This window comes from Oncorhynchus tshawytscha, unplaced genomic scaffold, assembly GCF_018296145.1.
Source record: "Oncorhynchus tshawytscha isolate Ot180627B unplaced genomic scaffold, Otsh_v2.0 Un_contig_4556_pilon_pilon, whole genome shotgun sequence".
NCBI lineage: Eukaryota > Metazoa > Chordata > Actinopteri > Salmoniformes > Salmonidae > Oncorhynchus > Oncorhynchus tshawytscha.
Window position 1 is genome coordinate 46,140 of NW_024609635.1, and position 27,674 is coordinate 73,813.

Here is a 27,674-nt window from a genome sequence, read left to right on the forward strand (position 1 = left end):
GTGACACGTTTTCATTTGTCAAAAACAACTTTATTTCAAAAGAGTGCCTTTGATTTGCACATGTGCAGTTCGGGGCGGGGCGACCGTAAGACCCAATGACGTTTCTGCGCATTCACAATGTCGCCATTGCATCGCCTACAAGTGTGATCGGGATTTCTATTGGAGAAGCAGTTTCTACCCATCTTCATACTGTAATGTCTTTGGTGCACCAACTGGGAGGAGGTAAATGTTGATCCTAAACAGTAACACAGGGTCAGGGGTTGTGTTCTCAAAGTAGGAGTGCTGATCTTGGACAAGTTTAGCTTTTTCAATTATAATGAACGGACAGGAGTGATCTGATCCTAGATTAGCACTCATCCAAGATGCTTCATGAAGACAGGCCCAGATACATTCCAATCAGCCTAATGGGTCAGGATAGGGTTGGGGTAGGAGGCAGGAAATAGAGCTGATAGGCAGGTTTAATACATCCTCCAGTATGAATGACATCCATTTTTTTTAAAGTACTTTATTACAACAAATTATTTGCTGCATTATATAGATTGTCAAATACGTAATAGGCTACTTCAATATTCTAACATCAGTACAGATAGAAGATAGTGGCCCAAATATCCTGTATGTTATTGTTAAACAATTGAATAAGAACTCGTTGAGAAATCCAAATGTGTGCTCTGTGCTAGATACAGTGGTGAGGGAGTTTGATTAGGCTGAACAGCGGTGCACCTGGCTATGACCTGTCATGTGATTGGATCACACCTGTGAGGCAGCATAGTCTCAAACTGATGCAAATCAATTTTCACCTGGTGCAAACTCTGCCCACCCGGGCCAGCATAATCAAATTCCCTCATTATAACGGCAAATAGGCATCCAAAAAAAGTGAGCACCAAAATGAGCTTACAAATTGGATAGAGTGATGCTTTACACTCCACACGCACATTGTTACTTTCCTCAGCTACAAAACCACATAATGTTGCTCAAACAGAAGGGGGAAGTAACAAAAAGTCACTGACAACCAAAACGAAACAGGCAGGGTTTTACGAGGGGTTCTGAAAGACACTCGTTGGGGTATCCACTGAAAGTTGACTAGTCACAACAACTGGAATGTAAATGGCAACCACCACGAGCACCCACTAAATTTGCCCAAGAAGAGGCCAACACAAGAAAAACCCACACCAAACTTAAAAGACAGGAAACAAACCAAAAAGTTGAGCAAAACAAATACAGGGAAGATCAGACAAATGAACATTTTTCTATAAATGGAATAGGGAGAGCCAACTAAAAAGGTGTTGACCGAACGTCCACATTTCAAGGCAACTGAAGCACTGGGCCAGCCACTCTTAAATAGCACAAGGGCCAGCACAGGTGTAACACATACTGATTAACGAGGTGACACAAATCGCTGCCTCCAACGTGCTATACATCCTAAAGTTCAACCTGAAAACATAAATTGAAAAAACAAAACCTTTAACACACAACTACATTTGTTTTGTTGTCAAGTGGCAGGAAATATAATCATTATTTACAAGTTGGATGTAACAAGAAATTCAAGTGAGTAATCATTTGTTGTTCTCACTTCAGGCTGAAGTTTTTGTGTGAGTGCTCATATGAGACTTCAAGCTTCCTTTATAACCAAAGCATTTGCCACATTATTTGCACTGGTAAGGTTTCTCCCCTGTGTGAACACGCTGATGAAGTCTTAAATAGCTTAATGCGATGTAACCTTTCTTGCATACAGGACAGATATATGGTCTCTCTCCTGTATGAGCTCTCATATGCAATGTCAATTCTATCTTCTGGTTGAAGGCTTTGTCACAGTCTTTACACTGATATGGTCTCTCCCCTGTATGTATCCTTGAATGAACGGTCAAGTGTCCCTTCTGGTTAAACATTTTGCCACATTGTTTGCACTGATAGGGATTCTCTCCTGTGTGTACCCTTGTATGGATGGTCAAGTTGCTCTTCTGGTTAAACCTTTTGCCACATTGTTTGCACTGATAGGGGTTCTCTCCCGTGTGTGTCCTTGAATGAATGGTCAAGTGTCCCTTACGTGTGAAGCTGTTGCCACATTGTTTACACTGATATGGCCTCTCCACTGCAGCAGAGCAGTCTGGATGAACTGAAAGGGGCTGATCACTGGTTGGTTGTGGTACTCTGTAGTCCTCTCCATCAGGATCTGTTTTGATCTCCTCAGTTATGATGATCGGTAGAGCACTCATCTCTCCATCATCCACAGTTTGGTTTTGGTAATGATGTGAGGGCTGAGGTGGGTCCTCCTGACTGAGTCTGTGTTCCTGTTGTTCCTCTTTAATATGTGTGGGTTCTGGGTCTTCCTGCTCTAGACTGAGGCTCCACTCCTGCTGCTCAGGGGGAACGACAGGAGTCAGTAGCTGGAAGCCTGGAGGGGAAAAAAATATAGTCAATCAATATTGACTTCTTAATACAATACCTGTAATTTTGTTTGGAAGACCTCTCTGACCTCAAAAATAAAACTATTTTGTTGACTAGTCTACACTACAGCACAGAAAAGGCTATACTGACACTCCTGACCTACAAAAATACACTGCTCAAAAAAATAAAGGGAACACTTAAACAACACAATGTAACTCCAAGTCAATCACACTTCTGTGAAATCAAACTGTCCACTTAGGAAGCAACACTGATTGACAATAAATTCCACATGCTGTTGTGCAAATGGAATAGACAACAGGTGGAAATTATAGGCAATTAGCAAGACACCCCCAATAAAGGAGTGGTTCTGCAGGTGGTGACTACAGACCACTTCTCAGTTCCTATGCTTCCTGGCTGATGTTTTGGTCACTTTTGAATGCTGGCGGTGCTTTCACTCTAGTGGTAGCATGAGACGGAGTCTACAACCCACACAAGTGGCTCAGGTGGTTCAGCTCATCCAGGATGGCACATCAATGCGAGCTGTGGCAAGAAGGTTTGCTGTGTCTGTCAGCGTAGTGTCCAGAGCATGGAGGCGCTACCAGGAGACAGACCAGTACATCAGGAGACGTGGAGGAGGCCGTAGGAGGGCAACAACCCGGCAGCAGGACTGCTACCTCCGCCTTTGTGCAAGGAGGAGCAGGAGGAGCACTGCCAGAGCCCTGCAAAATGACCTCCAGCAGGCCACAAATGTGCATGTGTCTGCTCAAACGGTCAGAAACAGACTCCATGAGGGTGGTATGAGGGCCCGACGTCCACAGGTGGGGGTTGTGCTTACAGCCCAACACCATGCAGGACGTTTGGCATTTGCCAGAGAACACAAAGATTGGCAAATTCGCCACTGGCGCCCTGTGTTCTTCACAGATGAAAGCAGGTTCACACTGAGCACATGTGACAGACGTGACAGAGTCTGGAGACGCCATGGAGAACGTTCTGCTGCCTGCAACATCCTCCAGCATGACCGGTTTGGCAGTGGGTCAGTCATGGTGTGGGGTGGCATTTCTTTGGGGGGCCGCACAGCCCTCCATGTGCTCACCAGAGGTAGCCTGACTGCCATTAGGTACCGAGATGAGATCCTCAGACCCCTTGTGAGACCATATGCTGGTGCGGTTGGCCCTGGGTTCCTCCTAATGCAAGACAATGCTAGACCTCATGTGGCTGGAGTGTGTCAGCAGTTCCTGCAAGAGGAAGGCATTGATGCTATGGACTGGCCCGCCCGTTCCCCAGACCTGAATCCAATTGAGAACATCTGGGACATCATGTCTCGCTCCATCCACCAACGCCACGTTGCACCACAGACTGTCCAGGAGTTGGCGGATGCTTTAGTCCAGGTCTGGGAGGAGATCCCTCAGGAGACCATCTGCCACCTCATCAGGAGCATGCCCAGGCGTTGTAGGGAGGTCATACAGGCACGTGGAGGCCACACACACTACTGAGCCTCATTTTGACTTGTTTTAAGGACATTACATCAAAGTTGGATCAGCCTGTAGTGTGGTTTTCCACTTTAATTTTGAGTGTGACTCCAAATCCAGACCTCCATGGGTTGATAAAATTATCAATGGAAATCAAATTTTGCGTGATTTTGTTGTCAGCACATTCAACTATGTAAAGAAAAGTATTTAATAAAAATATTTCATTCATTCAGATCTAGGATGTGTTATTTTAGTGTGCCCTTTATTTTTTTGAGCAGTGTATATTTAATTTCAGAATGAGTTAAAATTAGGTTAGGGTTAAGATAATGGTCAGTTTTAGATTTTGGTTAGTTGTTTACTGGACAGTCGTAGGGCTGGGCGGTATACCGTATATTACTATATACCGGTATTGATGCACGGACCGGTTTGGGTTTTTACTTCACCTTCTGTTTGGTTTGTTAAATGTGATACGCTGTATGTAATGTCCACTTTTATAGTTTACTCCCCTACTTCAGTCACTGCTCTCTCATGCCACTTTCCACACAGACCTAGCCCTACCCCACCCCCTGTCACTCGAGTGCATTTGTTGTTGCTCGACCACGGGACACTTGCATTCAGTCTGCATGTTCAATGCAGCACATGCAACAATGTTGATAACTACGATGCTGTTTCCACTTTGCTTCTTAATCTACAACATCTACAAACTGCTAGTTTGTCTTTTCTTAGCAAGTTGTGGCTAAGTTGTGTTAACTGCTAATTGCTAGTTATCTGGCTAGCTAGCTAATAAATGTACTGAGTCGGAGCAAACTTAGCTAGCTATACAACCTGATACCAGTGATGGTGTAGGCCTAAAACAGCATGTTGTTTGTGCAACAGTATCTTCTAAATCAATGAGGAATAGGCAAAGCTTAAATATGTTAGCTACATGAAGTAGCTAAGAGAGAGATTATAGGGTACCCAAAGAAACACTGACCATCACTTTGGTTCCTACCCTGACACTAACTCCTCCCTGGTATTTTTGTTTGTGTCCTGTCAAACAACACTGTATTCAAAGTGTCCACTATTATCTTCTAGCTATATAATTAGAATAATCATTTTTTCCATGATTCCAACAGTTCACCCAAGTGTTGATCTAAATCGCAAGTTAATTTTAAAATGTATTTTACCTTTATTAAACTAGGCTAGTCAGTTAAGAACAAATTCTTATTTTCAATGACGGCCTAGGAACAGTGGGTTAACTGCCTTGTTCAGGGGCAGAACGACAGATTTTTTTTTACCTTGTCAGCTCTGGGATTCAATCTTGCAACCTTTGTTACTAGTCCAACGCTCGAACCACTAGGCTACCTCACTTTTTTTTGCCCATATCGTGCAGCCCTACGTGACAGTGTGGAAATAATCTCAAATGAGTGCAGGAAATTATTTTGAGTTGAAGTTTAATTGAACAGTAGAAAACAATTAGAATGAGTAAGATCCATTGAAATAAGTTAGAATGGATGTGTTGCCACCCCAGGGTCAAGCACTACTCATAAAGCAAATGTCTAACTTTTATTATTCAAAAACATAAAGTACTGTCAAATACTGTCAACATTTAGAAAAATAATGTGATATGATATTTTGTCCATATCACTCAGCCCTAGTATTTTGTAAAAACAAAAGTACTTATAAAAAGAAGCTGTTACCATGTTCCAACGCATATTATATAGTTTCTGTTTCATAGTTGTAACAAAGGCACTCCACAAATAAAATTGATTTAACAGTGGAATTTGTGTTTTTACATATAGCCTACATCAACTAATGAAAATGCTATTTTGTTACTTGGAATCAGGGAACAAATATTTTCCAATGTTACCAAAGACCATCATGAACACAATCAAATGATTATTTCAGTGATAGCATATGAAATGTATTAATTACACTGTTAGAATTTTGCAGTCAGAATGACTGCTCATTTGCATAAAGGGGGATCCTTCGAGGCCCAGCGGTTCTAGTGTTTACTATATTTAAAACCAAATACTTTTACTCAAGTAGTACTATATTTTACTAGGATTTTCACTTTTATCTGAGTCATTTTCTATTATGGTATATTTACTTTTACTCATGTATGACAATTTAGTACTTTTTCCACCAATGCTCAGACTCGTCCTCTAGCTTGAAAACAGACATCCAAACTCTTGCGGTACAGTAGCTGCATGTAAAGTAGTTGAGCAGCATGGTAAGAACCCGAAGAAAAAGAAAAAACACAGAGCGCTTTTGACGTACCCACTTCATTATACTCGCCCTTAATCCAGTCGCCATATTGGGATGAAGCAACACCCTTCACCTCCCCTTTGGCATATCACAATGTGCCACATTAATCTAATCTATTGGTCTACAAATCAAATCTCGTACAACTGTATTTCACTACAAACCTGCTATGTGTGAGGTTCTCTCTGGTTTGGTAGCCATGTCCAACAGCCTCCGTAGACGCTCGTTCTCCTTTACTGAACGGCAGATTTCTTCCTGATACTCCGTAATAATCTTCTCTACGACCACGAATATCTCCACAGCAGCTGTCGACAAACGCTCGGTAACGAACACATTCAACAACTGTAGTTTCGACATATTGGAAATGGTTATGAAAGTGTAGCTGTTCGTTTTATCAAATAAATATTGGTTGAAACCTTTCTATAAGAATCTGCTTAGCGCCCTTTGAACAACAATTTCTAAATAAAAAATATAAAAAATTGATAGTGTTCTCCTTTCACAAAAGCTGGTCGGCAGAAAAAAATACTGCATTACATTAGCGCCACCTGCTGTTTTGGAGCATTTCATGGAAAACCAGTTATTGGATCCAGCCCATTACCTGGACAAAGCAGAGTTTTGCCCTCAGTTTCAATGTGGGTCCCAAGACGCCGTTTTATTCATGCCTTTGCCTTGTCTGTTAGTACCTTCTAATTAAAGTCGCAATAGAGCCCCACAGTGGAGGTATCATAATACCCATCAAATCTAGTGGTCAAACAGGGAAATGGTTCCAATCGCCTTTCCACCATTCATTTGTCCCATAGTGAATTGTAGTTCTTTATGAAAGCCACATTAGTAGCTAATTACTGTTTCATTTTTGTGGAGTAAATACAGGTGAATTTACAAGTCAAAAGTTTGGACACATCTACTCATCAAATCAAATTTTATTTGTCACATACACATGGTTAGCAGATGTTAATGCGAGTGTAGCGAAATGCTTGTGCTTCTAGTTCCGACAATGCAGTAATAACCAACAAGTAATATAACTAACAATTCCAAAACTGTCTTATACACAGTGTAAGGGGATAAAGAATATGTACATAAGGATATATGAATGAGTGATGGTACAGAGCAGCATAGGCAAGATACAGTAGATGGTATCGAGTACAGTATATACATATGAGATGAGTATGTAAACAAAGTGGCATAGTTAAAGTGGCTAGTGATACATGTATTACATAAGGATGCAGTCGATGATATAGAGTACAGTATATACGTATGCATATGAGATGAATAATGTAGGGTAAGTAACATTATATAAGGTAGCATTGTTTAAAGTGGCTAGTGATATATTTACATCATTTCCCATCAATTCCCATTATTAAAGTGGCTGGAGTTGAGTCAGTGTCAGTGTGTTGGCAGCAGCCACTCAATGTTAGTGGTGGCTGTTTAACAGTCTGATGGCCTTGAGATAGAAGCTGTTTTTCAGTCTCTCGGTCCCAGCTTTGATGCACCTGTACTGACCTCGCCTTCTGGATGATAGCGGGGTGAACAGGCAGTGGCTCGGGTGGTTGATGTCCTTGATGATCTTTATGGCCTTCCTGTAACATCGGGTGGTGTATGTGTCCTGGAGGGCAGGTAGTTTGCCCCGGTGATGCGTTGTGCAGACCTCACTACCCTCTGGAGAGCCTTACGGTTGAGGGCGGAGCAGTTGCCGTACCAGGCGGTGATACAGCCCGCCAGGATGCTCTCGATTGTGCATCTGTAGAAGTTTGTGAGTGCTTTTGGTGACAAGCCAAATTTCTTCAGCCTCCTGAGGTTGAAGAGGCGCTGCTGCGCCTTCTTCACGATGCTGTCTGTGTGAGTGGACCAATTCAGTTTGTCTGTGATGTGTATGCCGAGGAACTTAAAACTTGCTACCCTCTCCACTATTGTTCCATCGATGTGGATCATTCAAGGGTTTTTATTTTTTCTTATTTTCTACATTGTAGAATAATAGTGAAGACATCAAAACTATATAATAACACATGGAATCATGTAGTAACCAAAAACGTTTTAAACAAATCAAAATATATTTGAGATTATTCAAAGTAGCCACCCTTTGCCTTGATGACAGCTTTGCACACTCTTGGCATCACCAGGCCCAGCGAATCAGAATGAGTTTTTCCCCACAAAAGGGCTTTATTACAAATAGAAATACTCAAGTTCATCAGCTGTCCAGGTGGCAGGTCTCAGATGATCCCACAGGTGAAGCAGCTGGATGTGGATGTCCTTGGCTGGTGTGATTTCACATGTTCTGCGATTGTGAGGCTGGTTGGATGTACTGCCAAATTTTCTAAAGACGTTAGAGTCGGCTTATGGTAGAGAAATTAACATTGAATTATCTGGCAACAGCTCTGGTGGACATTCCTGTATTCAACATGCCAATTGCAGGCTCTCTCAACTTGAGACATCTGTGGCGTTGTGTGACAAACTGCACATTTTAGTGGCCTTTTATTTTCTCCAACACAAGGTGTAAACAAATTTGTGCACAACATTTGAGGGAAATAACCTTTTCAAGGATCTTTAATTTCAGCTCATGAAACATGGGACCAACACTTTACATGTTGCGTTTAGATTTTTTTTCAGTATAGATAACCACCGACTGTAGTTACATGTACAATGCACATTACCCTCCTTACAAGTATAAAAAAAACTTTTAAAAAACTAGCATATAATAGCATAATGAATGTTGTGACCTCTTTATTGAAAATGTTTCTTTATAAACATTGCATGCCACAGATGTAGGACCTGAATGTAGAAATCTTGGTCTGCTGGCCAGTGCCCAAAATCCTTATGTTATTATCCCTGCATGTCAGTACCTTTCAGACAATCCCCCTATCACTGTTGGTCCTCTTCAGTGACCTTATGGCTGATGGTTTTAACTTTCCTCTTGAGAATTAGAATCAGAAGTAGTTGTATAGCTCATTGCAATACTTCACCTCTTCTGGCAAATAGTAACCTAGACTGTCCTGATCATCTAGTTGATCATTCCAGATAATTCCTTCATCTCAGCAGAAATAACCCATCCACATAGTATGATTTTAGATGTGCAGATAGACCAAAGCCCAGTCTATTTTACTGTTACTATAGTCAAGTCTGTGGGTTATGGTATTTTAATGTAGATATCATTTCAGTAATCAATTTAGCTAGCTAGTAAAAGTAACTTTTGTTGTCTTTCAGGTGGGATGGACTGGAAACCCAGTGACAACACTTGGGTTTGTAGCTGCCCTTTTCCGGTGGGAATGAGAAAAGCCCCTGTATTTACCAGAAAAGGTAGCTCATCCACCATGGCAGAAGATGAAGATCCAGACTGTTGATTGGGAAACAAGAACAAACAATAAGGCATGAGGATTGAGTGTTGGGTGTTGAGTATGAGAAACAATTTGTTTTCTGTCCAGATAAATATGGTGATACAGCATTGAAAAATACCCACCACTGACCATGTCTCTTTGTTTTCCAGTCCAACAGGAGTGCATCCCTCAGTCCATCCAGTGCATGGACATCCCGTGCCAGTGTGATCCGGTTGTGGAGACTACAGCAGGACAAGCCTGTAGACAGACAGGTCAGTAACTCAGCAAATATGATACAATATTGTGTAAAACAGTGAATTTGTAGATGCATCAATTTTGACTGTGTCCCCTTTCCCCCATGTTAAACACATAGACATGATATGCGGAACATCAGGCTCACCCCACGAGAAGCAGTGCATGGTCAACGCCGCCCTCAGCATGGAGATCTGCTGGAAGTGATGTACTTTCTCGCTCTGGGGGTAAGACATAATTTAAACATCACAGATATAAATTCCCACTGTGCCCATGATGAAATGCAACTGTGAATTGTGCTGTACTACTGAATGAAACAGGAAATGCACTCAGACCAGCCTTTGTGATTGAACTTACGTTAGCTACATTACTTTAGTTGGCTGCTTTGAGCAAAACTTGTACGGTGCATCCAAAGTATTCAGACCCCTTGACTTTTTCCACATTTTGTTATGTTACAGCCATATTCTATAATGGATGAAATTGTCCCCCCTCCCCCCATAATGACAAAGCAAAAACAGGTTTGTTTAAAATGTTGAAATATCACATTTACATACGTATTCATACCCATTATTCAGGACTTTGCTGAAGCACCTTTGGCAGCGATTACATCCTCGAGTTATCTTGGGTATGAAGCTTGGCACACCTGTATTTAGGGAGATTCTCCTATTCTTCTCTGCAGATCCTCTCAAGCTCTGTCAGGTAATGGATGGAGAGCGTCACTGCACAGCTATTTTCAGGACTCTCCAGAGATGTTCAATCAGGTTCTTATCCGGGCTCTGGCTGGGCCACTCAAGGACATTCCCCGAAGCAACTCCTGCATTGTCTATGCTGTGTGCTTAGGGGCATTGTCCTGATGGAAGGTGAACCTTCACCCCAGTCTGAGGTCCTGAGCACTCCGGAGCAGGTTTTTATCAAGGATCTCTCTGTACTTTGCTTCATTCATCTTCCCCTCGATCCTGACTAGTCTCCCAGTCTCTGCCGCTGAAACACATGCCCACAGCATGATGCTGCCACCACCATGCTTCACCGTAGGGATGGTGCCAGGTTTCCTCCAGATGTGACACTTGGCATTCAGGCCAAAGAGTTCAATCTTGGTTTCATCAGACCAGAGAATCTTGTTTCTCATGGTCTGAGAGTCCTTTAGGTGCCTTTTTGCAAACTTCAAGCGGGCTGTCGTGTGCCTTTTACTGAGGAGTGGCTTCCGTCTGGCCACATAAAGGCATGATTGGTGGAGTGCTGCAGAGATGGTTGTCCTTCCTGAAGATTTTCCCATCTCCACAGAGGAACTCTGGAGCGCTGTCAGAGTGACCATTGGCTTCTTGGTCACCTCCCTGACAAGGCCCTTCTCCCCCATTTTCTCAGTTTGGCCAGGCGGCCAGCTTTAGGAAGAGTCTTGGTGGTTCCAAACTTCTTCCATTTAAGAATAATGGAGGCCACTATGTTCAATGCTGCAGAAAGTTTTTGCCACCCTTCCCCAGATCTGTGCCTCGACTCGTCATGGAGCTCTACGGACAATTCCTTCAACCTCACGGCTTGGTTTTTCCTCTGACATGCACTGTCAACTGTGTCCAATCCATTGAATTTACCACAGGTGGACTCCAATCAAGTTGTAGAAACATCTCAAGGATGAAAAATAGGAAACAAGTTACACCTGAGCTCAATTTTGAGTCTCATAGCAAAGGGTGTGAATACTTATGTAAATAAGGTATTTATGTTTTATTTTTGAAATTTACAAAAGTTTTTTCGAATTGTCATTATCAGGTATTGTGTGTAGATTGAGGAGGAAAAATGTGATTTAATCAATTTTAGAGAAAGGCTGTAACATGTCAAAATGTGGAAAAGGGGAAGGGGTCTGAATACTTTCCAAATGCCCCTTCGTGAGATATATGCCCCTTCGTGAGTATGTATGCCCCTTCGTGAGATGGGTGTTTTTCCCCAAGAGTGTGCTGTGCCCGGCCAGAACCTTGGACACTTACATTACACAGGCAATACGACAGTCTGATTGGCTATTCGTTTTCTATAGTGAGAGAGTTCTGGGACAGATCCTACAGAGCCTAAAGACTCTCACATTGGATTGTGGACACTATTACTGCAGTATATTGGCTGGACAGCCGGCCTCTGACCTCTGTTGTAGTAGCGTATTCTATTAGAGGAGTAGCTACATGGTGGGCCCTGCTCTGAGGAGTTTCCCCTCAATTACATTTTCGACTCGGCCAGTTGGGCATCGTATAGCACTTTTTCTAGGTACAATTGAGTCAATGTTACCCCCGCCAATAAGGTTGGGACGGCTGTGCTGGGTGTTGCCTCCTTCCCTGAGTGGGGACGGAGGGACACAGCAACTATGAATGCCCTGAGCTCAGTTCTATGGGACTTTGTTCTCTGTCTGGCCCTTACATAGTTCACCGATACCATATTGGAGTGATCCAATATAGTGCTACATAACGAAGGTTGCATATGTAACTGTCACAAGAATTTTCAATCCCAATGATAATAACTGACAATCAATAGCTTTGACCAATCCCTGAGATCTGTAAGACCATGGGTTTAATAATAATTAGTCAAAGACTCTTATGCAAAAAGATAGTACAGTTTATTCACGAGAACGTTCTGAAGTCCATTATACAAAGACATCCATTTTATAGATGCGCACATACTTCCACACAAACAGTAGGTATCCTACACACATACTTCCACACAAACAGTAGATATCCTACGCACATACTTCCATACAAACAGTAGATATCCTACGCACATACTTCCACACAAACAGTAGGTATCCTACGCACATACTTCCACACAAACAGTAGATATCCTACGCACATACTTCCACACAAACAGTAGGTATACGCACCTTCCACACAAACAGTAGGCACATACTTCCACACAAACAGTAGGTATCCTACGCACATACTTCCACACAAACAGTAGGTATCCTACGCACATACTTCCACACAAACAGTAGATATCCTACGCACATACTTCCACACAAACAGTAGATATCCTACGCACATACTTCCACACAATCAGTAGGTGCGTTTTATCTCTATAGTTCTCACCACTGTGTATCACTGCCTAGCCGACAGTTCCACTCCCCCGAGATTAGGGAAACCTTGAGAAGTACTCCCTGTGCTCTCATAGGTTCCTCAGAGTTCCTGCCAGGTCGGTTCAAACACAGTTGAACTGTTCTATGTATTTTCTTCGGCACACACACACAAGTTCAAATCCTGAGCTACGCCTTGCTCAGACAGTCTGTGTTTTTCCACTATACAGATACATTGTTTAACCTAATTCCGGCAAAAACTACACACATCATCGGATTATAATTTTATGATTCTAATCAATTTCATACAGTTTTAAGGTTTCAGAGTGGAATTATTTAATCATTATCTTTCAACATTAAAATGATTTTATCAGTAACCACGGTTATGTGTGCTACCGGATCACTCCAATCCTCTTTGTCGGTGATCTATGGCACCTCGAAAAAGGACACGAGGGGGAAGTAGTGCAGCGGCAGCTATTTAAGTGGTTTCGCCGCAGCCTCAGCAATACTGAAATCCTTACTCAGAATGTGTCCTGCTGCGCGGAGGGATACCTTATTGAAGGATACCATATTGGAATGATTCAATAGCTCACATAACCGTGGTTACGTACGTAACCTTCGTTTTTCCTGACACCGCTATGATCTTCTCCACGGCCCCGAATATCTCCACAGCAGCCGCCGAGAAACGCTCGGTGACTAACAACTGTAGTTTGCACATATTGATGATAGTTATGAATGATGATACTTTTAATGTCCATTACAGGGCGTTCCAGGAATGCTCCATAGAAGCCGCCGCCAGAGATTTTTCAACTAACCTGTTCTTGGCAACGAAAATTCAGAAAGATACTACATACATGTTTTGTATGGAGTGAGATATGCCTCTTCCATCTGTGTAGATCTTTGTTTTGGTCGCACTTTGTTACGCGCTGTCATCTACTTCTACACGTGGCCGTTGACGCTTCGCATAGAAATGACTAGTTCCTGAAAAAATGCTGGGAAATGTTAGATGTGTGGCAGCTAAAATGGCAAGGAACCTCCTCGCAGGGTACAAAACATGGATTTAATATCTTTCTGAGTTTTCTTGTTTTTATAGAACCACCTGCAAATGGAATCGAGAATTAAGAAATGATCGCCAAGAACAGGTTAGTTAAAAAATCTATGGTGGCGGTTTGTGTGGGGCTTTCCTGTAACGGCCAGTAATGGACACCAAAAACCTTGAGGTGAGGAGGAGGATTATTTCAGATGTTTTTGGAAGATGGGCAGGGACTCTGCTGTCCTAGCTTCAGGGAGATGCTGATTCTACCATTGGGGTGCCAGGACAGAGAAGAACTTGGGCTGAGTGGGAGCTGCCTTCCTGTAGGGGTGGGAGGGCCAAGAGACCTGAGGTGTCAGAACGGAGTGCTCGGGTTGGGGTGTAGGGTTTGAGCATAGCCTGATTGTAGGTAAGGGAAATTCCTCTTGTTGTTCCGTATGCAAGCACCATGGTCTTGTAGTGGATGGGAGCTTCGATTGGAAGCCAATGGAGTGTGAGGAGGTGCGGGGTGACATGAGAGAACTTGGGAAGGTTGAAAACCAGGCGGGCTGCAGCGTTCTGGATAATTGCAGGGATTTAATGGCACGAGTGGGGAGCCCAGCCAACAGCGAGTCGTAGTAGTCCAGACGGGAGAGGACGAGTTCCTGGATTAGGACCTGCACCGCTTCCTGTGTGAGGTAGGGTCGTATTCTACGGCTGTTGTAGAGCATGAACCTGCAGGAGTGTGTCACTGCTTTGATGTTTGCAGAGAACAGCAGGGTGTTGTCCAGGGTCACGACAGGGTGTTGTCCAGGGTCACGACAGGGTGTTGTCCAGGGTCACGACAGGGTGTTGTCCAGGGTCACGACAGGGTGTTGTCCTGGGTCACGACAGGGTGTTGTCCTGGGTCACGACAGGGTGTTGTCCTGGGTCACGACAGGGTGTTGTCCAGGGTCACGACAGGGTGTTGTCCAGGGTCACGACAGGGTGTTGTCTAGGGTCACGACAGGGTGTTGTCCAGGGTCACGACAGGGTGTTGTCCAGGGTCACGACAGGGTGTTGTCCAGGGTCACGACAGGGTGTTGTCCAGGGTCACGACAGGGTGTTGTCCAGGGTCACGACAGGGTGTTGTCCTGGGTCACGACAGGGTGTTGTCCTGGGTCACGACAGGGTGTTGTCCTGGGTCACGACAGGGTGTTGTCCTGGGTCACACCAAGATTCTTTGCACTCTGGGAGGGCGACACTGTGGAGTTGTCAACTGTGATGGAGAGGTCTTTGAGCGGGCAGGCCTTCCGGGAGGAAGAGCAGTTCTGTCTTGTTGAGCTTGAGGTGGTGGGCCGAGATCCATGTTGAAATATCTGCCAGGCACGCAGAGATGCGTGTCGCCACCTGGGTGTCAGAACAGGGAAAGGAGAAAAGTAGTCGACTGTCAGCCGCATAGCAATGATAGGAGAGACCATGTGAGAATATGATGGAGTTGAGTGACTTGGTGTATAGTATAGTATAGTGACAAAAATACAAACTCTGTTATGCACATCATTTGTGTACGCCTTAAACCTGAACATTTCCACGGTCTGTTTCTATCATGTAAGAAGAAGCCAGTGTTTTTCCTCTCTTGTTTCTGAGTAACTTAGTCACGAGTCCAGTGACAAACGGTCCGTCTGAGTGACCCGTTTCTGGGTCCATCCTGTTCTTTTCCCATCTTTCAAGGGCACAGCTGTGTGGAGATATGAAGAGAACAGAGGCTAGCTTGAGCAGCAGCGACAATTTTATCTGCAGAAAGGAGTAACAAAACTGCAATTATCACTTGTTTGTACGCTATGCTCCCACCATGATCTCACACCCCTGCTAAAATGCCACATAGACAAGAGGTTGTATTTTCCTATAAAGGCTGAGAACCAACTGTTGTTTGTTGGGCTCTTGACTGTTGCACCTGCTCCATTATTGCAAATCTTATAATAAAATAAGTTGTTTTGAGGAATCTACAGTCTCTGTCTTCCTTTCTGGTTAGAATTTCCACGACCAATAGAGAGAAGAGGAGAGGGCCTAGAACTGAGCCCTGGTGGACACCAGTAGTGAGAGTACGTGGTGCAGACACAGATCCTCTCCACGTCACCTGGTAAGAGCGGCCTGCCAGGTAGGATGCAATCCAAGGGTGTGCAAAGCCTGAGACAACCAGCCCTGAGAGGGTGGAGAGGAGGATCTGATGGTTCACGGTGTCTAAGGCAGTGGAAAGAGAGTCAGCTCTGGCAGTGGGGAGAGCCTCCATGACTCAGAGAAGAAGCCTGACTGCTAAGGGTCAAGAAGATCATTCTGAGGGAGATAACAAGAAAGTTGATCAAAGACCGCAAGCTCAAGTGTTATGGAAAGAAAAGAAAGAAGAGATACAGGTCTATATTTTTTGATGTCAGATGAGTCGAGTGTTGGTTTCTTGAGGAGGTCAGCAACTCAGGCCATTTTGCAGTCAGAGGGGACGCAGCCAGTGGTCAGGGATGAGTTGATGAGGGAAGTGAGGAATGGGAGGTCTTCAGAGATGGTCTGAAGAAGGGGATGGGGTCGTCCGTAAAGAGGAAGGGGGATGGAGGGAGGAGAAGGTGAAAAATAGTTTCCGAGGGTTAGAGGCAGAAGCTTGAAATTTAGAGTGTTAGAAAGTGGCTTTAGCAGTGGATACAGAGGAAGAGAAGGTAGAGCGGCGGGAGTGAAAGGATGATAGGTCCTCCGGAAGTTTATTTTTCCTACATTTTTGCTAAGCTGGCTGCAGTCCTGTTCTGTAAGCTCGCAATGAGTCACTCGGCCACGGAGCAGGAGGGCAGGGCCAACACGGTCGGGAGGAAAGGGGACAGTGTGAGTCATAGGATGTGGAAAGGGAGGAGAGTGGGGTCGAAGAGGCAGAATCAGGGGGAGAAGGATTTAGCAGAAGGGAGAGATGATAGGGTGAAGAGCAGAGAGTAGTGGGATAGAGAGAGCGAAGATTGCGATGGCGCATGACCATCTGGGTAGGGGCTGAGTGGTTAGGTTTGGAGAACATACTGTTTTCATATCCCAAAAGAAAGAAATTCTCACTACAATACATTTTAATAGAAAGTTAGTAAAAATAGATAAGATCTTGCTACCATGGAAAGGAAAATACCTGCCTATTTGTGGAAAAGTCCCGTGATTAACTCTTTAGTCATGTCCCAGTTTACTTATGGCCTTGCCTACACCTAGTGACTTGTTTAAATTATATGAGCAAATAATATTCCATTTTATTTGGAACGATAAACCAGACGAAATTAAACGGGCCGATTTAAATAATGAATATGAACTCGGAGGGCAGAAATGATTAAATATTAAAGCATTCGACCTCTCACTAAAGGCTTCAGTCATACAAAGTTATACTTAAATCCGTACTGGTTCTCTAGCAGATTAGTAAGAATGTCTCACCCCATGTTCAAGAAGGGCCTTTTCCCCTTTATTCAGATTTCAACCTCTCACTTTCGGTTATTTAAAATGTAATTCTCCAAAATATCTCTATTTTTAAAACAAGCTGTAGAAAGTTGGTTGCAATTTCAGTTTAATCCACCAGAAAAGACAGAACAAATATTACAATAAATAACAGTTTAACTCAAATATAGTAATTTGTTAAAAAAACATGATTTTTGAGATTTTTTTTTTACAACTGTATAATCTTTGTAAATTATATCATAGACAGGACTGGTGGAGTTGTCACACATGCAGCTAACACAAATATATGGAAATGTCTGCTCTACCCAAAATTACAACCAACTAATTGCAGCATTAGTGCAAAAATGGAAGAGGCAAGTGGAAGTGGGGAGAAAGAAACTTGCCTGTCGGCCCTGCATTAAAGACCAGAATTGGTTAACGAAAATTGTGATAAAGAAAAGAAGTATACCAGTTTCATTTAAGGACCAAAAAAATAACCGCTGTGTCATATTAAAAAATAGCCATATTGCAAAATAGTTGGGAAGAGATTTTTGATGTACTGATACACAAAATGATGGCGTATTCAAGTGTTTTTCATTTTAAATTATTTAACAAAATTCTTGCAACCAATAGAATGTTTTATTTATATATATATATATATATATATATATATATATTACAGTACCAGTCAAACATTTGGACACACCGTTTTACTATTTTCTACATTGTAGAATAATAGTGAAGACATCAAAACTATGAATTAACACATATGGAATCATGTAGTAACCAAAAAAGTGGTAAACAAATCAAAATATGTTTGAGATTCTTCAAAGTAGCCATCCTTTGACTTGATGACATCTTTCCACACTTGGCATTCTCTCAACCAGCTTCATGAGGGAGTCACCTGGAATGCATTTCAATTAACAGGTGTGCCTTGTTAAAAGTTAATTTGTGGAATGTCTTTCCTTCTTAATGCGTTTGAGGCAATCAGTTGTGTTGTGACAAGGTAGGGGGGTATACAGAAGATAACCAATCAGTTGTGTTGTGACAAGGTAGGGGCGGTATACAGAAGATAGCCCTATTTGGTAAAATACCCAAGTCCATATTATGGCAAGAACAGCTCAAATAAGCAAAGAGAAATGGCAGTCCATCATTACATGAAGGTCAGTCAATCTGGAAAATTTCAAAAACTTTGAATGTTTCTTCAAGTGCAGTAGCAAAAACCATCAAGCGCTACGATGAAACTTGCTCTCATGAGGACTGCCACAGGAAAGGAAGACCCAGAGTTACCTCTGCTGCAGAGGATAAGTTCATTAGAGTTACCAGCCTCAGAAATTGCAGTCCAAATAAATGCTTCAGAGTTCATGTAACAGACACATCTCAACATCAACTGTTCAGAGGAGGCTGCATGAATCAGGCCTTCATGGTCGATTGCTGCAAAGAAACCACTACTAAAGGACACCAATAAGAAGAAGAGACTTGCTTGGACCAAGAAACACGAGCAACGGACATTAGACCGGTGGACATCTGTCCTTTGGTCTGGAAAATAGAAATCCAAACTTTCTGATGTTCAGAGATAGATGGGAGGGGTTGAGTGGAGTTGAAGGGCGGGACTAAAAATAACAAGATAACTCATGTCAAATATAGTGTCCGTAAAATGTGTATAGTTTCAGAACGTATGTGAAACAGCACAGTTGGAAAACATATGGCAAATAGAAATCAACATTGGATGGTGTTCAGAGATATATGAGAGGGGTTGAGGGTTGCTGAAGGAAGGGACTAAAAACAAACAAAAGATAACTATTGTAAAATATACTGTGTCCGTAAAATGCATATAGTGTATATATAAGAAGTAGAAACCTAAGTAGTGTTGTCCATTAGTTTAGTTTACTCCAATTAGGGGAGGGATGGTAGGGTTAGGGGAAAATAATAAAATGTAAATATATATATAGATATATCTATATATATGGGGGAAATGATGCAGACAATTACATTGAAAGCCACAATCTGTCTGCAATATTAAAGCTGATCTATATTTGCTGCATTATATAGTCAACAAAGACATAATAGGCTACTTCAATATTCTAACATGCAGACAGAAGTACAGATAGTGGCCCAAATATCCTGTATGTCATTGTTAAACAATTGAATATGAACTCCTGTTGTTTAGGAATCCAAGTGTGTGCTCTGCTAGACACAGCTGTGACAGCTTCCTGAAGCCAGCAGTGCAGGAGTTTGATTAGGCTGAACCGCGGTGCACCGGACTATGGCCTGTCATGTGACCAGGCAAAAGCGGTGAGGGAGGAATGGCTCATGCCCGTGAGGCAGCCTGGTTTCAAAAAGGATGCAATCACTTTTCAGCCGGGCCAGCATGGTCAAATTCCCTCATTGTCCTGGCCAGTAGGTATCCAAAAAAAGTGAGAGCTAAAATGAGCTTACAAATCTGATACTGACTGATGTTTTATCACTCCTCTCACATAACTACATTTGTTTAGTTGTCAAATGCCAGAAAATAGAACATAAATTATTTACAAGTTGGATGTAACAAGAAATTCAAGTGAGTAATCATTTGTTGTTCTCACTTCAGGCTGAAGTTTTTGTGTGAGTGCTCATATGAGACTTCAAGCTTCCTTTATAACCAAAGCATTTGCCACATTCTTTGCACTGGTAAGGTTTCTCCCCGGAGTGAACACGCTGATGAAGTCTTAAATAGCTTAATGCCATGTAACCTTTCTTGCATACAGGACAATTATATGGTCTCTCCCCTGTGTGAACTCTCATATGCAATATCAATTCCATCTTCTGGTTGAAGGATTTGTCACAGTCTTTGCACTGATAAGGTTTCTCCCCTGTGTGTATCCTTGAATGGATGGTCAAGCTTCCTTTCTGGTTAAACATTTTGCCACATTGTTTGCACTGATATGGATTATCTCCTGTGTGTACCCTAGTATGTCTGTCTAAGTCACCTTTCTGGATGAAGCTTTTGTCACATTGTTTGCACAGATAGGATTTCTCTCCTGTGTGTATCTTTGAATGGATGGTCAAGTGTCCCTTACGTGTGAAGCTTTTGTCACATTGTTGACACCGATATGGTTTCTCCACTGCAGCAGAGCAGTCTGGATGAACTGAAAGGGGCTGATCACTGGTTGGTTCTGGTACTATGTAGCCCTCTCCATCACCTTCTGTTTTGATCTCTTCAGTTATGATGATAGGTAGAATACACCTCTCTCCGTCATCCACAGTTTGGTTTTGGTAAAGATGTGAGGGCTGAGGTGAGTCCTCCTGACTGAGTCTGAACTCCTGTTGTTCCTCTTTAATCTGTGTGGGTTCTGGGTCCTCCTGCCCCAGACTGGGGCTCCACTCCTGCTTACAATTAAGTTGCTCAGGGTGAACGGCAGGAGGCAGCACCTGGAAGTCTGGAGGGAAACAATATATCTTAAACAGGTGCACTATGCAGAAATCGCTCAGTCATTTCCTGGTTGCTAAAATTCTAATAGTTTGCCTTATTTCAGTTTGTGACAAAACAAGCAAGCATAGTGTAGCGAATCATTGTACCATCTAAACTGCTGTGAAATATATTTTCCATAACCAAAAATATTGTATTGTCAGCTGGTGTAAAAAACTGAAAGTAAAAAACTAAACTTAAGAATGGGAAGCAGAGAATGAACACACATAGAACATATCTACCACTTCTTAGACTTACTTTCAATGAGAATGACAGATCTATAACTACATTTCTATGTTCATGTTGTTTCTATGGTCAGTTGGCCAAAAAATGACATATTCCAGCTTTAATAAAGTATCAGAAATTTAGCTTGGAAGCCCTCTCTGTGCTCAAAAATAAGACGATTTTGTTGACTAGTCTACACTAAACAGCACAGAAAAGACTATAAGGGCACTCCTGATCTGCAAAAAATGTATTTTATTTTAGAATTAGTTAAAAATGTGTTTAAGTTCAGTGTTAAGGTTAATGGTTTGGTTAGGGTTAAGATAAGGGTCGGTTTTAGATTTTGGTTTGTCGTTTACGGGTCAGGAATGTCCCTCAGCACGTGATTTATACAAAGCAATGTTGGTGAACCAGAGTTTCGTTCGAGGGTGCTTATAGCCAGAGAGGAAGGGTTTCCACAGCCACAAAGTCAAAATTGGCCACAAAGATGTGCTTTTTGATATTTTTTTATTGAACCTTTCTTAAGATTAGGCATAAAGTTAGCAGTGTGGTTAAGTTTAAAATCACATTTTATGAAGATACATGTTAGAAATAGGAGGGATTTATGACTTTGTGGCTGTGGTATCTACTGACGACCGAGGATGGGAGAGGCTATACAGACAAGCCTGGTGCCCAAAATTGATGACGTATGTCGTGCAGAGAGTTGAGTGGGGATGAACGGATTCGGTTCAGTCAGTCGTCCTCCTCAGCTAGCTAGTTCTATTGTTTGCCGAAGTTGGGACTTCATTCCATTGTTGATTTTTTTTTTTTATGTCGCAGTTGTACATTTTCGGTGAAAATCACTACAATAAATGTGCTTTAGCTGTCACTCTGGCCTGATATTGGCAATTGGCTAGACTATCTAGCTACGTCCCTCTCCCTACTGCAGGACAGCAGTGCTCGGCAATCAAGAGTGAAGGACAGACTGCACACATCGACAACAGTCACCCTCAAAGCATCGTTCCCCATCGCTCCACAAAAGCCGCGGCCCTTGCAGAGCAAGGGGAACAACTCCTTCAAGGTCTCAGAGAGTGACGTCACCGACCCATTTTAAATTGAGAGGCGTTTCTTCCTATTAAAACGTGTCTCACTGCAAAATGTCAAGCAATGTCCTAGGGCGTGGCTAACGGAGCGCTCTTTGAAATAAGATCAAGTAACGCAGTATTCCAATGGGTCGAGTTTGTCGATACGTTAGCTAATTGGCATATCAGGGTGATATCCAGATGGTGACCAATACCACAAGTTATTTCTCCCTCGCCCATCGAAATAAGCATCACTGTCTTTTACACGTTTAAACTAGCGCAATGCTGCTGTGACAACTAGCCAGCATAAACTAGTATCACCAGGATGACTGACTGAACCGAATCCATTCGTCTCCACTCGACTCTCAACTGCGCGACCTACGTCATCAATTTGGGAACCAGGCGTGTTCATACAGCCTCTTCCTTTTAACATATCACAACGTGTCACATGAGCAGGGTTGCCATGCCCGTGGTATTCCCCAAAATTTGGGCTACTTGGAAAACGATGTTGCGGGTGAATTGTTCTTGGGCTGCAGGTTTTTTTGCCCACTTTTGGCCTACTCTGCACTGCGGTCACCATCGCATTTCTTAAAAAAATAAATATATATATATACATTTTACTGTGACCGGTTGCTGCTGACTATCTGGCAGTGAGGGGGGCTGTTACTGAATGAGTGATGGGGAGGGGCGGAAGGAGGTGTGACAGCAGCAGTTCTTGAGTCTCGAGTGGACATTTGAAATGGCCGTTATGGAACACCCTCTCCGGGAAAAGTCCACAATAAAAAACAGACATTAAAATGTGGAGAATGGCATATGTTAGACATCAAGTAGAGTACTAATTTCTATGGCTTTGTAGGCTACTGTAGCATTAGATTGACTGTTAAGTCAGTCAGAATAGGCTACAGGTAAAAAATAAAAAAAACACTGGCTGTTATTGACAAGCATATTAGTTCATATCCATATTAATATTTTATTCAGTGATTGAAATTCCGACCCCTTAGTAGCCTATTCCAGCAGGCTATTGGGCAACAAGCACTTCTTACCCCAAAATCGCCTTACTATATGTTGAATAAATTAGTCTGTCAATTTGAACTAAGCAAGCTGCTAAATCGTTCACTTTACATCTTGCCTATCAAGGGCTATAGGCTACCTGCATCTAGCTAACCAAACCATGACAAAGTTTAATTACAATCATAAACCCAGATGTTAGTCAGTAGCCTATGCCTATTGAAATGACAACACAATATCGCAAATAAGCCTTTTATAACAGTTTGAAGTCTGGCACAACGGGTTGAGGAGTAACGGATTACATCTAATCCGTAACATGTAAGGGATTACAACAAAACGGTAACTGTAATGCGTTACGTTACCAGCAAATATATTGTAATCTGATACACATACTTTTGAAAAACTAGGTGATTACTTTGAGGATTACTGTTAAATTCAGAAAGTATGTTTGCAGATTTTTTTTTTTACACTTCTGTTCTCAATGGCATTCAAATCAGCATTGAAAAAAGGCGCAAATTTAAGTTTGTTCAACCCAAGCAAGTCTGAACAAGTCAGAGACCACTATGATGACACCAAAAATGGGTTTGATGGATCGCAGGGAAAAAGACAGAATAGGTTTTTGTAGGCTACAGTCCAATCTATGTCTTCCAATGGTGCGACTGCTGTCGGCATCCAAAGATTATCCAACTTGAATAAACACTTGGAGGTAACGATGACAGCAGAGGTGTAGCCTACGGCGATACGGATATCACTTATTATTGATATCTACATAGGGCATTGATGTGAATCACACTGCTGCTCTCTAATTTTAGAGTGGAGCAGTCTGGATGAACTGAAAGGGGCTGATCACTGGTTGGTTCTGGTACTATGTAGCCCTCTCCATCACCTTCTGTTTTGATCTATTCAGTTATGATGATAGGTGGTTAGGTTTGGAGAACATACTGTTTTCATATCCCAAAAGAAAGAAATTCTCACTATAATACATTTTAATAGAAAGTTAGTAAAAATAGATAAGATCTTGCTACCATGGAAAGAAAAATACCTGCCTATTTGTGGAAAAGTCCCGTGATTAACTCTTTAGTCATGTCCCAGTTTACTTATGGCCTTGCCTACACCTAGTGACTTGTTTAAATTATATGAGCAAAAAATATTCCATTTTATTTGGAATGATAAACCAGACGAAATTAAACGGGCCGATTTAAATAATGAATATGAACTCGGAGGGCAGAAATGATTAAATTATAAGCATTCGACCTCTCACTAAAGGCTTCAGTCATACAAAGTTATACTTAAATCCGTACTGGTTCTCTAGCAGATTAGTAAGAATGTCTCCAAAATATCTCTATTTGCCTGTCGGCCCTGCATTAGTTATTGTTTTTGAAACCAGTGGACAGCCAGTGAAAAATGTGCTCTTGCAACAGCTACATAGTGCAGATCCAAACCTATGGAATAAAAGTGGGGATTTTATTGCTCAATCTAATTCATGCTGGTAAAAATAATAATAATCCATAGGCCTACTGGACACATGCTCAAACTTGCACACTTTTGATAGACTTAAAAGTGGCAATCTGTAGTTGCTACATCCATTTTTGGACTTATAAATTATAAATATACAGTACCAGTCAAAAGTTTGGACACACCTCCTCATTCTAGTTTATTTTTTACTATTTTCTAAATTGTAGAATTATAGTGAAGACGTCAAAGCTATTAAATAACCCATATGGAATCATGTTGTAACCATCAGATGCATCAGATGACCTGGCCTCCACAATCACCAGACCTGGTTTGGGATGAGTTGGAGCGCAGAGTGAAGGAATGTGCTCAGCATATGTGGGAACTCCTTCAAGACTGTTGGAAAAGCATTCCAGGTGAAGCTGGTTGAGAGAATGCTAAGCGTATGCAAAGCTGTCATCAAGGCAAAGGGTGGCTACTTTGTCTAACACTTTTTTGGTTACTACATGATTCCATATGTTATTTCATAATCATGTCTTCACTATTATTCTACAACGTAGAAAATAAAAACCCTTGAATGAGTAGGTGTGTCCAAACTTTTTGACTGGTCCTATATATATATATCTCAATTGATCAATTGATTCTTGAAGAATAGAACTTATAAATGCCTCATGAGAACGCAAAATATACGCTTGTTTTACTCCAATGTTTCTAAAACATTGTAAATGTAAACAAACACTGTAAAGGGGAACCACTACTTCTAGGTCTCAGAGCGAGTGACGTCACCGACTGAAACACTATTAGTGCGCACCACCGCTAACTAGCTAGCCATTTCACATCGGTTACACATATTTCCAAGTCCTATTCTTGAAGATCAAGGTGTATAGCATTTATTGGAATGACTAGAATTCTGAAAGACTTTGGTTTTTAATGTAAAGATATAATTTAATCATATTATTATATATAGTAGAAAGTGAATGGTCAGAAGCCGACATAATCAACCCTATAAAGTCAAATTTAACATCCATATATGGCCAGCTATGTAAACTTTAACATGGTTTTATTCTGCAATAGATGTGGCTCAACAGTTAAATAAAGGTTAAATAAAGTAAACAAACATTTTTGTCTTCTTACAATGCCTCTTAAGGGGAACATGCCGGAATGAAATCATATTGCGTTACTGAGTTTGGGTAATCCAAAAGTTAAATTATAGGTAAACTATAAGTACCTAGGTGTCTGGCTAGACTGCAAACTCTCCTTCCAGACTCATATCAAACATCTCCAATCGAAAATCAAATCAAGAGTCGGCTTTCTATTCCGCAACAAAGTCTCCTTCACTCACGCCGCCAAGCTTACCCTAGTAAAACTGACTATCCTTCCGATCCTCAACTTCGGCGATGTCATCTACAAAATGGCTTCCAACACTCTACTTAGCAAACTGGATGCAGTCTATCACAGTGCCATCCGTTTTGTCACTAAAGCACCTTATACCACCCACCACTGCGACCTGTATGCTCTGGTCGGCTGGCCCTCGTTACATATTCGTCGCCAGACCCACTGGCTCCAGGTCATCTACAAGTCCATGCTAGGTAAAGCTCCGCCTTATCTCAGTTCACTGGTCACGATGGCAACACCCATCCGTAGCACGCGCTCCAGCAGGTGTATCTCACTGATCATCCCTAAAGCCAACACCTCATTTGGCCGCCTTTCGTTCCAGTACTCTGCTGCCTGTGACTGGAACGAATTGCAAAAATCGCTGAAGTTGGAGACTTTTATCTCCCTCACCAACTTCAAACATCAGCTATCTGAGCAGCTAACCGATCGCTGCTGCTGTACATAGTCTATTGGTAAATAGCCCACCCATTTTCACCTACCTCATCCCCATACTGTTTTTATTTATTTACTTGCTCTTTTGCACACCAATATCTCTACCTGTACATGACCATCTGATCACTTATCACTCCAGTGTTAATCTGCAAAATTGTAATTCTTCGCCTACCTCCTCATGCCTTTTGCACACATTGTATATAGACTCCCCCCTTTGTTTTCTACTGTGTTATTGACTTGTTAATTGTTTATTCCATGTGTAACTCTGTGTTGTCTGCTCACACTGCTATGCTTTATCTTGGCCAGGTCGCAGTTGCAAATGAGAACTTGTTCTCAACTGGCCTACCTGGTTAAATAAAAAAAAATAATTACGGATTACATTTTGAAAAGGTAACTAGTAACTAATGGATTACATTTAGAAAGTAACCTACCCAACCCTGCTGGCACGTAAGGACACAACTGCCAGAAAATTGGCTAAAGTTCGTCCAAGTGTGTCTTGCGCAGAGATTGTGATCCTCTGTCCAACTTTCATCACTCAAACTCTTCTGTCGGATTTATGTATAGTTATATACATTCGCAAATGGGATTGATTTACAATCATAGCAGTCAAACGAGTTAAATCGACATCCGTTGATGGAAAATGATCTGGCGAGTTTAATAAGGGCGATTTGTCTTTCCTCTTGCGACATGTTAAAATTCCTCGATTACATCACGTTAGCTCGCAATAATTATTATTTTCATGGAAAACGCATTTAGATTCTTACGTCGTGACGCGAATATTCCTTCTTAATTCGCTCGATAACGTTATGGAAAAGGGTTTACTGGATAAACGTGGCAAATCTTTTACTGCAACCCCCCAAATTGGGGCTAGTTTTCAGGCCTTGTGGCAGGTTGAGTAGTCATTGTCTAGAAATGTTAGCTAGACCTGGCAACCCTGCACACGAATGACTCCATGATAAAATAACGGTAAAAAAAAAATCGAAAATAAACATGAATCTAGTCAAATCTCGTTACAACAACAGAATGTTGTACGAACCTGCTCTGTGTAACTTTATCTCTGGTTTGCTAACCAAATCCAACAGCCTGCGTAAACGCTCGTTCTCCTCCGCTGAACGGCAGATTTCTTCCTGATACTCTGCTACGGTCTTCTCCACGGCTCCGAATATCTCCACAGCAGCCGCTGACAAACGCTCCGTGACAAACACATTCAACATCTGTAGTTTTGACATATTAGCAATGGTTATGAAAGTAGCTTTTCGCTTTATCAAAGAAATGTTGGTTGAAACCTCTATCTCTGATTCTGCTTAGCGTTCTTCGTCTTCTTCTTCTTCGATGAGGTTTAACGGCGGTTGGCATCCAATAAATGTTGCATTACCGCCACCAACTAGACTGGGGTATACATCCTTTATACTTTACATGAAAAAGGTAAGATATGGTACCATCTAACCCTACACTCATTACAACACCACCACCCTATTCCACTATTTAAACCTATGTAGTCCTACCTCAGGCCAACATCCTAGAAG

The 27,674-nt window shown here is 42.1% G+C and overlaps 2 protein-coding genes across 2 annotated transcripts; both read right to left on the reverse strand.

Annotated features, from left to right (window-relative positions):
* Positions 1–8: 8 nt before the first annotated feature.
* On the reverse strand, positions 9–6,620 carry LOC112235976 (zinc finger protein 239). Its single transcript, XM_042316533.1, has 2 exons — positions 6,263–6,620; positions 9–2,392 (listed from the first exon to the last, which is right to left on the reverse strand). Exons 1-2 carry the CDS (start codon positions 6,453–6,455, stop codon positions 1,644–1,646), a joined length of 942 nt encoding a protein of 313 aa, XP_042172467.1. The 5' UTR covers positions 6,456–6,620; the 3' UTR covers positions 9–1,643.
* On the reverse strand, positions 9–27,674 carry LOC112235974 (zinc finger protein 239-like). The gene is made up of 3 exons (XM_042316532.1): positions 27,185–27,674; positions 19,675–20,549; positions 9–1,529 (listed from the first exon to the last, which is right to left on the reverse strand). Exons 1-2 carry the CDS (start codon positions 27,375–27,377, stop codon positions 19,717–19,719), a joined length of 1,026 nt encoding a protein of 341 aa, XP_042172466.1. The 5' UTR covers positions 27,378–27,674; the 3' UTR covers positions 9–1,529; positions 19,675–19,716.

Excerpts from the sequence above, each read along its gene's own strand:
- LOC112235976 (XM_042316533.1), bottom strand. The coding sequence starts at position 6,455 with ATGTCGAAACTACAGTTGTTGAATGTGTTCGTTACCGAGCGTTTGTCG. Across the intron at positions 2,393-6,262 it reads GAGAACCTCACACATAGCAG|GCTTCCAGCTACTGACTCCT; the intron begins GTTTGTAGTGAA and ends TTTCCCCTCCAG.
- LOC112235974 (XM_042316532.1), bottom strand. The coding sequence starts at position 27,377 with ATGTCAAAACTACAGATGTTGAATGTGTTTGTCACGGAGCGTTTGTCA. Across the intron at positions 20,550-27,184 it reads GATAAAGTTACACAGAGCAG|ACTTCCAGGTGCTGCCTCCT; the intron begins GTTCGTACAACA and ends GTTTCCCTCCAG.